We start from the raw sequence: 13,326 nt of genomic DNA, 5'->3' as shown, positions 1-13,326 counted from the left end.
GGCACTAATAAGCCCTATAAAAAGTCACACCTTATAATCTATAGATATAACAATTAAGGCAAATTTGTTATATTAATAGAGTCGCTAATAATCTAAAGGAATAGCTAAAGGCTTATTATAGCACTAACTCCTTCTCTTACTTAAAGAGATATCACACTTTAGATAAGAGATATTATATAGGTGTATATATAGTTATAAACGCCTCTCTAACACACTATCCTCACAAAGCTACCATAATAACTCTATAATAAATACCTAGATAGTATAATTATAAGAGTTATTAAGCCGTTATATAGCATACCTAAGGCAGGCACCTATTAGTAGGTAACCTATTTAAGACACTATTATAATTAACTAGGCATAATAACGTCAACCTTTAATCTATACCTCCTAATTTCTACTAGTAATAAATTCAGACTTATAGGAATATAGATAAATAATATAATTAGCCTTAGTAATAAGAGCTTCTTAAAGCTTAAAGATAATAAGCTAGCTACTACTAGATTTACTATAAAGCTAAAGGAATTCCTCGCCTAGGATATACTATTACTTTTTAATAGCTGCCATATCTCTCTCGCCGCTAATAATTATATTATAGTCACCTAGAAAGGGCAGGCTAAAAGACTTGGCCTATTAAAGATAAAGTAAGAGTATATAGAATAGCGAGCTTATAGCGTGTATCTCTTAAGCGTCTATTAACCTAAAGCCTCCTATAATCTCTCTATTACAGCCTAGTAGAAAGAACCTAGCGATAATAACTTTAAATAACTTATAGATCGTCTCTAATAGTAGATAAATAATATAGAAAGAGGGCTCTAATATATTCCTCTTAACCTATCTAAAGTAAAGCTATTTATCTTTATTAATAGCTTTTTCGCTAATAATAAAGATTTAAGTTCCTAGCTAGGATATATTATCGTCTTAGATACTAAGAGCAAAGGAGAAGATAACACTTAGAGCCTCTTAAAAGGCAATATTATCGCCTATAGCTTAACTAAATTAAAGAGAGTAACATAAAGTGTACTAGTAAACGAATTATATAGTATAGTATAGGGAGTAGACATTACGTACGCCCTTAATTTAACACTTATAATAATTACTAAGAGACTTAGGCTTCCTAAGATACTAATAATCTTATTAATAGATTCTTTTTCGCTATATAAATACCTAGTTAAACTAGACACTATAAAGGAAAAGAGACTTATAATTAATATTATAGCACTTTATTAATAGTATAAGTAAAGGGAAGTATATAAGATTAGATAGATTAATAGCAGTTATAACCTAACTAATACTATAATAAAGGCATCACTAAACCTAGCACTTAAGAATCTTATTAATACGAATAAGGTTAATATTTAAATATAAGGATAGGTCGTATAAGATAACCTAAAGAACTGATAATAAGACTAGTAGAGGACCTAGGCATAAAGCTAGCATAAAGGCATAAAGCTAACAATATATAAGATATATATTATAACTAATAGAATAGAAAAAGGATATACTAGATATATACACATCTAAAGAGATTTATTTTTATTACGTTTTTAGCGTTTTTAATAATTTTTAGCCTCTAGAAAAGAAAACTACTAGTATTACAGCCACTAGCTACAGTCACTAAATGCAGGGCTCCCATTAGCCCAAATCCATAATAGACCCACTTATTAGCTAGCCTAGATCTTCCACTACAGATAGCGATCACTTCACCAAATCAAGCAGCTTTCAACCACCACCACCAGACCCTCACGATACGTCTCGTACGAATCGAATCCCTTGTGATTCCAACACTCTTAATAGAATGTGGGTGTGTATAGCACGCGGTATATACGCTTATAAGTGGATATATAGATATATACGAGCACATCACACTCTGCCCATGAAGGAATTATGCTAGAGATATCTAGCACGGGGTTGTTAAGAGTAGGTATCTTAAATTGCTTAATTATTAGCTAGAGCTTAGTCATATCTTGCCGTATCTTCGTAAAGTTAACTTTAGGTGTTTTAAAGGTCAACTCGACATCTTTTGCGCCAATATGTCCGGCATAAATCTTGGCCGTCAGCTGAGGATAACGAGTCTCATGAGGTGGTGCTTACATGCTTTACAGTGTGAATCCAGTGGTTCGCGCCAAAAAGCCTGTTCTTGTCTGCCGTCTGCCGCAGCTTCGGCGCTAAAGGCGCGACACGAAGACCAGGGGCCGGCGCAGAGATGATATTCGCCGCCCTAACTTCTACTTTGGACTCGAGATTATCTATACGACGTTGCAAGTAGGTAAGCTGTCTTCGAAGATCCTCCAAGTCTGCGGTGTCTGATGCTGTTGATGCGGGTTGACGGTGTGCGTCGGAGAGATGAGACACTGCACCGACGACTGGGCCACTCTCCTCGGGAGTCGGGTCCGGCGACAACAAACGGACAGTCTCTGGCCCGTAGACGCACTTCGGGGCCGAACGGGATTTCGTGCAAGGGCCGCACGGCGTCTTCTGGTCGCACCGCACCTTGCGCGCCCGGCAGGCGTCGCAGCTCTTGGCCGGGCGGCGGCGCCTCTTGGAGCCATGCTGCTCCGGCGGCTCAGAAGACATTTCTTCCAGTCTGAAATAATTTCACGAGGCTTTTGAATTTGCCATCATACGCCCGGGAGAGATTGGCGAAATTCGCGAGAGCAGGTTGGTAATAAATAATGTCCGAACTTGGTTCAGGAAATTGGAATTCTCCGGCACCGTGGTGTCCGAGGTTCGGAAAATAAACAAGCTCGGAGAATTGCTAATAATCCGAGCGTGAACCGGCGGCAAACCGTACGTGATTAGCCTCGCAGACTTTCTCGACAATTTACAGAAAAAAAATTGATTTCTTTAATGCTAATTCTCTCTACGGTCGCATAAAGCTTTAGTCTAATAGCGACACTAAATGGTCGGCACAGCTGCCTCATTCAAGTATATTGGACTGGTGGCCAACACATCAACCGAGAACTCGCTGCACAACAGTTGACCTTGCTACAGCGCCGCAATTCCTGGATCAAGACCTTGAATGTTAAATAGAGACAGTTCTCGTTGCCAGCGCGTTGGAACCGCCACTCGCGCCGAGGGCTCTCCCTTTCCTATCTAGGCGGAGACAATGTCGCGGCTCAATATTTGCCAATGTCTGAGCAGCAACGTCTCTGCTCAGACAGAAAAAATTCCTAGCATACCGGCGAGTGCGAGCCTAAAACTTAGAACGCTAACAATAACTTGTCTGGCAACGACATTACCCTGCTATCTTCAAATCGGCCCTGATGGCGTCGGCGAGCGATTTACACAACATTCCTCCTTGAATCATGTCCGTTCAGCATTTTCATATCACAATTCCTGCATCAAAGACTGAAACCGCAAGCGCCGGAACGAGACCAAACTATAAGAGTAGCTCAATGGCCGATTGTTCTGTCGAGTCTCAACAGCATCGCAAAAACGACCACATTCCAGACCATCTTTCAAAACACCGTTCAGTTTACTGCAGCACCATGAAGATTACTGCCCCTGCCTTCGTCTTTTTCGCTGCCACAACCACGGCCGCCGACATTGGCAGTCTCCTCCCACTCCTGAAAAAGGGTTACATTAGAGGGCGGTTTGGGGTCGGGTTAGACAGTTAGATAGCAAATAGAAAAAAACTTGGCAGAAAAAAAAGTGAAGTGACTAGCAAGAGTAAGAGCAAGAGGTGGGAACAGCGAACGGGCGGTAAAGATGCACGCTCTTAAAAGTTGATAGCTGACTGCAGCAGGCTGTAATGGACATTTTGGTCGGCTCTACGAAGATTTTAGACTGCAAATCAGTGGTATTCCGGATTGCGCATGCCATCTTCCTGTTAACGTGCGGTAGGATGGAGCAGAAGCAGATCTGACTCGAGACGACGCAGATGTCAAGCTGCGATACGGCACGGGCCGCAGCGTTACACATCCCGGCTTCTGGCGAGCGCGTTTTCCCCACCGAGGGCAAGGCAGCCAATGCAGACCATGGAAATGGATGGTCGGTACCCCTGTCAAAGCCACAGTACCTCCCGTTGGTCGAAATGCTTGGTCGGACCCCTTGTCCATAGCTCAGCCTCGTGTGATTGTGACGGCCATGTGTAAACAAAGAAGAGATGATCTGTTCAACTGCGACGCGTTATCACACTGCACCCGCTCGTTCTTTTTACGGCGAGTGCACAGGCGCAGAATAGGGGGTGGAAAGAGACAACAATGGCCAAGCGGTGGTGTCGTCGCACATTCTTTCCTGTCTGCGCCCGGGGGCACTACCCTAGATAAAAGGATGCGGTTGCAATAGGACCCAACACAGCCATCTCTATCCTCTCTTGCTATAATAATAACCAAGTTGGAAAATAAAACGTGTATACAGGTACCCAACTACGTGACTTGAAGGATTGTCATGACGCGGCGAAAAGTGAGTCTCACCTCCGAAGAGCAACAACTTCGGCGGGAATTGGAGAGACAGCGGTCATTCCGTCGACGACAAGCCGCTGCACAAGCAAGACGAGACCAAACCATTGCCGATGTGGCGCAAGAACCTGCCATCAGCATTATAAACACAGTCGATCATGCTGAAGAGCAGATCAGAGACAACGCGGCGTCAACACATGCCGGACAAGACAATGTCCCAGACACCGACGATGGTCAACGGCAAGACCAACAAAGCCGTTCGAAGAACGAACTTCAAAAGTCATGCGAGACATATGGTCTTCATAGTGCTGCTTTGGGCCGCGTTGAAACAACTGACTTGACGAGGCAGAGTCCACCATGTCTGACAGCACCCGAGCAACGATACAACCTCCGTGAGCGCAAGAGCCCTACGCCGAACGCCTTCCTCTCAGACCAAACAACGAAAGTCTCAAGAGAGCACGAGAAAACAACGGTGAAGAGCGCACCTGTTTGCCTTGCTCTACGGCCTGCTACTGGCAGTGTCTCTATCCCGGATAAGCGAGGTGAAGACGCTCCACCTACACTGTCGGCGACCAAAACATCTTCCTCCACCCGTCGAGTCCAGCAACACAGGGCCAGGCAGCGCATTACGCGCTGGCAGGAGCACATCGACGAGGCAAACACACCCCAGAGTCAAGTGCGTATCCTGTCACCCGCTCCGATTGAACCGCCAGTCGAATCGACAAGTGCGACCTTCCCCACAGCGGCCGACCCGCCCGACCCGGGCGATGAGCACACTGCAGAGGAAGCTAATGGAGCGGACGCCACGCTTGTACGATCGGTGATTGTTGTGTCGACGGGCGAGACCTTTTTTGGTACCACCGCAGAGAATGACGAGGAAGAACGCGACCACCCGTCCGCCGCCGACGAGACGAAAAACGTGAACGAGACGGTCAGCGACTGCGCGGGTGAGCACCAAGACAACCATTCTGAGCCAGAATGCAGTGCGAGAGATGAGTCCGGCTTGTTTGTGTCGGATGAGAGTTGGGATCTCAGTGTGGAGGGGTATGTTGGGGACGATTCTACGCCGTGCGTCGAGACTTTGTCCTCTCCAGACGGACCTCAGCACGCACTACCCACTGAAGCTGGGTCAGCATCATCCGTTGCTCCCCATCCTCTTGATGAGATTGTTGCCGCCATTGAGTCGGCTGAGTCTACCGCCGGTCGTACCTTTCTCTCACGTCAATCCGATGCCTACCTGCGCATATTCCAAGAGACGCTGTCTGGTCGCTGCGCTTGTATGTATCCTCTACATACCAACATATCTGCAGAGCTGACGGAGCATATAGGTCAAGAGCCCCATCAGCAGTCGCCTGATGTAGACCGGGACTGCTTTTCCATACAGGAAATGACACAGTGGATCCGAGATAGGCTCGAGCCTGCACTGGAACCGCAGCACGAGCGAACCGAGGGTCGACAATGGCAGTCACTTCTTGCCCAACCACCAGCATCGCTGTCGCTGTCCAAGTCGGAGTGCGACATCCGCATACACGACGTGCGCATCACGAGAGCATGGGATGTGGACAGTATTTGGCTCGGCCCCACAAGCCTCGCCGCCATCCGGCCTGACAACAACTCATTCCGGCTCTCCTTCAACCCGCCCTATACGCGGTCCATCGCGGGGAATCAGATCATCGCGCCGCATGGCGTCGACCTGGGCCACACACGACACACGCTGCTCGGTTCGTTCGTCGCCGGCGGCATTCCTATGGACGTGTTTGTCTTTTTCCCCAACACCAACGATGGCAAGCCGGTAAAGCCACAGCGAGCACGACAGCAACGTGCCGCCAAGTCTCCCTACACCCTGTCGCTCGCGCGCCAGGAGGAACTGGTGAACGGTGCTATCTTGCCAGCCGTCCAGTCCACGCTACCGGCTTTGTTTCGACAAGAAATGCCTTCCACATTTGCCATCGCCAATGCCAAGTGCAAATCCTATCAGGAGAAACCAGCGACGGACCGCTGGTCGGCAGACGACAGCTCTCGTGCCGCCCACTTACGCTACACCGTTCCAGGGCAGTACCTTGGCGAATTTTGGCAGGCCTTCCAGGCAAGATGCGCTCAAATCAGGATTTCCGTCATAAACGGCGCATCTGCATTTGCCTACTTCCAGAACCCCAAACTGTTATTCCAGGTCCATGACACCAAGAACAGCTTTGCGCAGCCGACTCTTGGTCAGTCCTTGGACCTTTTTGTGAGCAATGTGATGCGCGCACTCAACCCGATGTTCCTCGACTTCCGGTCCTGCTGGTTGGATATCGGGCTCCGCGATCTGGCCACGGCGTCCACCACAGAGGGTCGGGACGAAGTCCCCGTCACACTTTTGTGGAAGAAACGATGTCTAGAGAAATTTCACGCTGATCTTCGAGACATTTCGCTAGATATGGGGCTCCAGTCCGAGTACTTTCGCACGTACCACCTTCGTGATGCGGCTACCTACGACGCCAAAGTGCGAAGTGTGGCGGCGCGTGTGCCCCAACCAACCGACCCTGGCCACCCCAGCTGTCCAAAACTAGGTGTCGTCCATGCGAAGGCGTACAACTGTGATAAAGAACGATTCTCTGTCATTGCCAGTGATTACCGGCCTTTTGCCGCGCCTTCGCTTGCAGCCCTGGCACTGACAGACACCATGATGAAAGATGTTTTCACTGCGGGCCATGACCGTGCCAGCGCCATTACCGGGGCGCCACAGAGGCGGAAGCTGGTGGGGGCGTGGGAAGCCAATAAACGCCATCTTGATGCTGTAGCAGACCACGACGCGCCCACGAACGGGTACGCCGTCCGCAAAGAGATCACGTTTCGGCTTGACGCCATCCTCACGATGCTTCATGGTGGTAAGTTTAACCGAGGGGAGCAGGACGGGACTTTAGACCACCAAACTGTAGGTGGTGCCTCTTGTACGTCCGTGGGAGATCTTGAGCATAAGCCTTTTTGGGTGTTGCCAACAGCAGACGTGAATGACTTTGTCTGCACCATGGCGCGCCGGTTTGTCAAACCACTCGACTATATTTTCGCTAACAGCGGCGAGAAAGACGAGGCATCTTCCCATGCCAAGCGGAGCTCACGGTCACTCGTGTGCTTCTATACCGCCGAGCTTTTCCTGCGACTGCTCGTGTCGTCCTTAAATAGCGATAGGGACTACTTCGCCGACAAATGGATATGGGAGAACCAATGGCAGTTGAAGCAGATCAAAGATGGACGGCGTGTCCAGTACACACGACGTGGACTCGGCCTACGCGAAACGGTCTGCGACTTAGGCCTTCTCTGGCTCAGACTAGACCAGCTCGATTGGATGCACGGTCACCTGTCCATTCCGAAGCTGCTGCAATTGTACATACCTCGCAATCCTCTGCACCCGGAATGGGCAGCCCAGTCTAGTGTCCGGGCTTTTGCGTGTAGTAACGTGTCGGCTGCGTACATCATCGAAGACCTAATGCTCAAAGCAGCACATCTACGCGAACACGACCGAGCCAGCTTACACATAGCCATAACGGACGAAAAAACGGCGGTTCACATTGCAGCGCAGGAGGTGGCAAGAGAATACGGGCTCCACATGCTGAGCAAGCTGTTGCTGTATTGGCGTAAGGCATTGGAGGAATACGACCAAGTAAAGAACAGCCAAATACGGCGTAAGTATCCCAATGGACCAAACTCGCTCGCGACAGCTCTCGAGTCCATTCAAACTCCTACTGGGCGCATGGTCACCCCGCATACTATACTGGATATTCTGGACGAGGCGTGGGAGATTCGGCAGCTCGCAGGGACGCCGGACAGCACACCACACCTCCCTACGGGCCTACCAAACTGGATGGCAAAACGGGCTCCCAAAGAGCAGCTATGGAGCAGAAATGTGTTCGACACACTGTTCGAGACGCCGAACAAAGTGACATGGGCCGGGAACGCGTTCCGGGTCTTCTACGAGCGACTACGCGATCTATACAACGCAGCGCGCCACCCGGACGCGGTCCCATTTGGCAACCTGTTTCGGGACACCATCGGTCGCTACATCACCGTCATGTTCAATCCAGACCGGACGAAAGAGATGAGCGTAAGCCACGGACGGAGCTGCTGCTATAACCATCTGCCAACATTCTTTCGCATACAATTCTGGGCTCCCCTCATTAACCCATACCGGTACTTAGCGGACACGTTCGAGGTACGTAGATGGTCATGAGTAGATTCAGCATTATACTAAGACGCGAACGTCTAGATTAAAAAAACGGCTTTCCCTCTTTCACCGAAGTGGAAAAGAGCATATCAGGCGCTTCACTATAGAAATGCAGAGCTCGTCCAAAGTTTCCGCGCGGTGCGCGGACTGTCCATAACAACAGGCTGGGTAGCTCGCCAACCATTGGATACGGTGGTGCGCCTGGCTGGTGATCTTCAAAGGTGCTTTGCATGTCTCTTGCGGGTGGCCGGACCTCGGCACTTGAGCTTGCCAGGGAGTCCACCATCTGGCTTCTGGAACTTCAATGATCCGGATTCGATCGACCTTCAGCTGTGGGAGGTGCCGGTCGAGAGTGGTTCGCCGCATGGGGGGGCGACGCCGACCGTGATCCTGCCCACACTACCTGTCCTGAATTTTCTGCGGCACGCCAGCCGAGCTGCCGTTGGTGCCATGCCTCTGCTCACCGAACCGCCGTCTGCCCAAGCCCGTGGTGAGCTATGCCGTCTCCAAGAATTTGTTAACGTTATTGAGCAGCTCTTTGAGGACCCTTCAGGTAAACGGAGCCTGATTATCACCAAACTTAGACTCTTAGAAGAAATCAAGAGCATGCATAACGGGTCAGGTGATGATCGGCTACTTTTCGAATTTCTAGACCAAGCAGAAGCACCTCAGACGTATAGATATGTTGACGATAGGGCTCTACACGAGGGTGACGAGAGCGCGGACGAAGACGAAGACATAGAGCGCAGCAGTGGGAACAGCACTGCCGGTGCTGAAAGCGACAATAGTGACGCAAGTCTATAGAGCGAAGAACATACGATTTGCTAATACTACTTCCATGTACCGCTACTCCCGCGTGACAAGTTCATGAGGCGTCGCGACTACCGACGCGGCCGACGCGGCCGACGCTGCCGCCGTGACCTCGCCCAGACCAGTCGACTAAGCTGATGTTGGAACCAACGAACCCTTACGTCGACGAGAGGCCGATATTGGTCGGGCTTTTGTTTAGTTGGTTAACTGACGCCCGATGGATGGCCTGTCCACTTGTCTAGCGAATCTGTATGTGGATTCCTCCCGCGAGATTTCCTCCTCGGCATCCTGGATCTGCTCTTTCGTCAAGGCATACCCATAGCTGACCATTTAAAATTCGCCGCTATCTAGGCGGTGAGCAAGGAAAATTGGCCAAACGGCCCTGGTAACCTGGTTCTTGTTTAGTTTGACGGGGACGTGATGTCGACAATGTCGCCGCCTGCTATTGCTTCGGTGTCCTCACTTGCGCCTTATTTGGCCGACCGTACTAGATTCAGACGCGGTCTTCCTCAACACAGGTGGGAGAGGCTGCCAGTCTTCTGGCACTTGCGTGTGAACTTGGCCTGACTTCCACTGTGGCCCCGGGTAGAGGCGGGATATCCTTCGCAGCGTGCAGCGAGCGATGTAAAGCAAGTCAACCATGGACTCTTAACTATTGTCTTCCTGCCAAGAGGTATCCGCCCACGGTAACACATTTAATCGTAATATTCTTCCGTGTGGATCTAATTAGGAGGGTACGTGCGCAGGGAATGGCTCACTACTTGGACAGGGTTTCGAGTTACGAGTAGTAAGGCAGGCCGTGGTTTAGCATAAGCCTCAAGCATAGCAAATATCATGCCAACCATCGACTTGACAACGAAGTCCAGCTAAGACCCTTCATAGAGGGCCGCTTCCAACGGGCACTCTATCACTACCAGTTGATTCGGAAAATTAAGAAAGAAAGGGAATCTAACAGCAAGCCGCTATATCCTCAAACAAGTGACAAATTAGCAGAGCGTAGATTGTGGATACGCGCATATAAAGTAGTAGTAGACCAGTCGCTCGTTGCGGCCTCACAACATGCCCTTGGGTGACATGCCATCGGAGCGGCGGACGGAGCTATGTTCGTTCAGCCCCATACGCTATAAATGGCGGCCTCCGCCAGGCTTGCTCCTCCTGGACGCCGCCATGGGTCCAAATCAGGCTGCGCAGCCTAGCGCACTCTGGCAACGGTCACACTTCACACAAATTCTGAGCCTTGGCGGCATTAGCGCCGCATTGGTGGCGCCAAGGTACACCAATAGCACAGATCACGAAGAAAGTCCTCGAAGTTCATCTCCATCCCAGCAGCCTTGCCACGATCCACCTCACCGTAGAGTACGCTCTAAAACCCCAGCCGGCCCAGTGTACGTGGCTTATACTACTACGCGAGCGACGACGGGGATAAAGAACCTGCAAGATGACCATAATAATCGACGATGGCGACGCCTTTCCGCTGCATAAAGCCACCGCGCGAAATATAGTCATGCATGCTCCGTCAGCATGGTACTTTTTCCTGCGTAAGTACACAGATCAGGTTAGTGAAATGGTTCATAGCTGTCAACATACGATTAGAGGCCAACAGTATCGTGAAAGCTAGGTATAAATACTCGCCGCGCTGACCTAGAGACGAGGAATCCCTTATGCTTCTCTTTCATATCAGCAGCGTAATAGCATTTCTCCTACCGAACGCTCCTGTTTGGTCTTAAAATGCGTGGTTTTCTCGTCCTTCTTGGACTTAGCTCCGTCGTATGTGGCTCTGTTGCAGAACCACGCCACAGCGACTCTTACAGCGAATGCTATGCAGACAGAGGGTGCGTTATTTTCAAGCGTCTAGCAGATACAAAATCGGTTATGCAAACTTACAAGCGACAGTCTGGAGCAGAAGGATCTCAATGAAGCCGGTCGATTCTTGGAGGAGAACCTGGCCGCTACCCCAGCGGGACTGCCCATGGCCATGAATGAATGCGCGTACAAGCGCCATAACACCACCATCATGTCCATCTGCAACGGCAGCGCGCGTAACCGCACTATTACCCAGGGTGAGGTGAAGCGTGGCATCGCCCAGCTATTCAAGGACTGCAACAAGCTTGGGACGTTCACAGGTGTGCACGTGGTCAACAACCTCACCTTTGCCGCGTACGGGATCTTTGCCGGCATCAACATCAAGCCACCTGGCGGCAAGAACCCACCTGACACGCCAGGCTCGGTGAGAAAACGCGGCAGAGGAAGCTGGCTCGAGTTTGTGGGCGACAGCCCTCTCGGTGCCCGGGCCGACGAGACCGCAACAGATTGCCCGGTCAGCTTTTTTGGAAAGTCGCGCACCGATTGTCCCAGGCCCGAGGGCATCACGCTAAACGAAGACGGATCCTGCGGTCCGATTCGGCCCAACATGAACTCGTGCCAGACCTTCTGCGAGCAGAAACGTACCGGCCTGCTTGGACCAGAGACACGGGCACCTGGCGAGGCCGGAGAGTCGCAGCCGCCAGGCCAGGCACTGGCCTTGACCAAGGGCAAAGAGACGTCTATCAGCCAAGGCTTCTCCGCCGGTCTCGAAGGTGTGGTCAAGGAAGTGTTCGGAGCAGGTGTTACATATGAGTGTCAGTCTGCCTTTCTCCCCTATCGAATCATGATGAGGGCTTCATACTAACTATCAGCGTATAGGGAGCCATGGTTCCGCTAAAATGGAGTCCATCGAGCGCACAGCTGATCCAGCGGCCGACCCAGAGATGTGGACGCGATGGGTCTTCTTCCCAAAACTGATCGAAAGCTGTGGCACCATCTCCAAGAAGAAGTCAGAACTGCAGATTGTCGGAAAAGGCGGAAGCGTGCCGGCTTGCAAGGGCGATGTCGAAACTCTCACAGACAAGTGCAGCATTTCGCCCTACCTCGTCGACGGCGAGGCTTCTGCTCTGTGGGCACTGCGTACGTTCCGTTTTCTTGTCCTTGTTTATTCTTCATGCTCTTTTCTATACGCTCATACTAACAATACTAGGGTACGAGTGGCAAGATGGAGTGATGAAGCCAATGGATCAGCAACATCCGAGCTACAAGTCTATTTGCAACACTCCGGACCCGGACGGTGATGGAGAGGACGAGTGTATTGGGGGCGTTCCTCCAGCGCCCGAGTAACTCTGCTTTAGTCGAGGGCCATCAAGAGACTGCCTGGCTTCGCCAGTGTGAAGTCTGGTCTATCTGGCTAGAGAGGTAAGCTTGACATTTCAGGCAAGTGGGTTTAGGCAAATGGGCGTAGTGGCTTACAATAAAGTCTGGACGACCATCAGCTAGCGCCGATTAGGGTAGAACCAACCAATTTGTTTGCATTATGTGCGAGCACTATGATATTTTATTGGCGGCGTGCATGACGCGTGACGTGCCAGTCTCCATGAAAGACTTGGCGGCGTACCTTGGTCTATAAGGCTGCTGCCTTGGAGACGCCGGTACTTGTCCCTTTTCTGAAGACGGCGTGAAGTATTGTTGTTTCTTGCCTGTGGAAAAAGAGGAAGCGTGGATTGCTGAGCTGGTGTCACGCCATGCAGGCGCAGAATCTCGGTGCATCGTGAATAAATCTCACCCCAAAATGGGTCACAGGAAGATGTCATGAAGAAGAAGTGAGGAGTATGATAGAAGACTTATTCTACCGGGAAGTAATAGTGGTTTTAGAATGTGTATGTAGTATTACTTCCTAGTCTAGACAGGGCAGCTCGTAGTCGTTGTACAGGGCCGCTACGAGCGGGCTCCGTCAACGACCTAACTATGATGGATCCACTTTCATTTATACCATGTAAGCCACGAGAGCCACCACGAGCGAAAACACCACGCCCCGTGATTTTGTAGTCCGGAAGCTCGCGCCCTGGCCCTCCGCCTCTCGGCCTTTCTTCACCAGGCCAT

General features: G+C 50.5%; 1 protein-coding gene across 1 annotated transcript; it reads right to left on the bottom strand.

The window, feature by feature from the left end:
• Positions 1-1,949: 1,949 nt before the first annotated feature.
• Positions 1,950-2,577, bottom strand: LMH87_004913 (uncharacterized protein; the record flags this gene model as incomplete). The annotated part of the gene is made up of 2 exons (XM_056202539.1): positions 1,950-2,048; positions 2,095-2,577. The coding sequence occupies 2 exons, from the start codon at positions 2,575-2,577 to the stop codon at positions 1,950-1,952; spliced, it is 582 nt and encodes a 193-aa protein (XP_056058084.1).
• Between the last annotated feature and the right edge of the window lie 10,749 nt (positions 2,578-13,326).

This window comes from Akanthomyces muscarius, chromosome 1 (genome assembly GCF_028009165.1).
Source record: "Akanthomyces muscarius strain Ve6 chromosome 1, whole genome shotgun sequence".
Classification (NCBI taxonomy): Eukaryota; Fungi; Ascomycota; class Sordariomycetes; order Hypocreales; family Cordycipitaceae; genus Akanthomyces; species Akanthomyces muscarius.
Note: the sequence above shows the minus strand (reverse complement) of the source record. Positions and strands in the feature narration are given on the sequence as shown.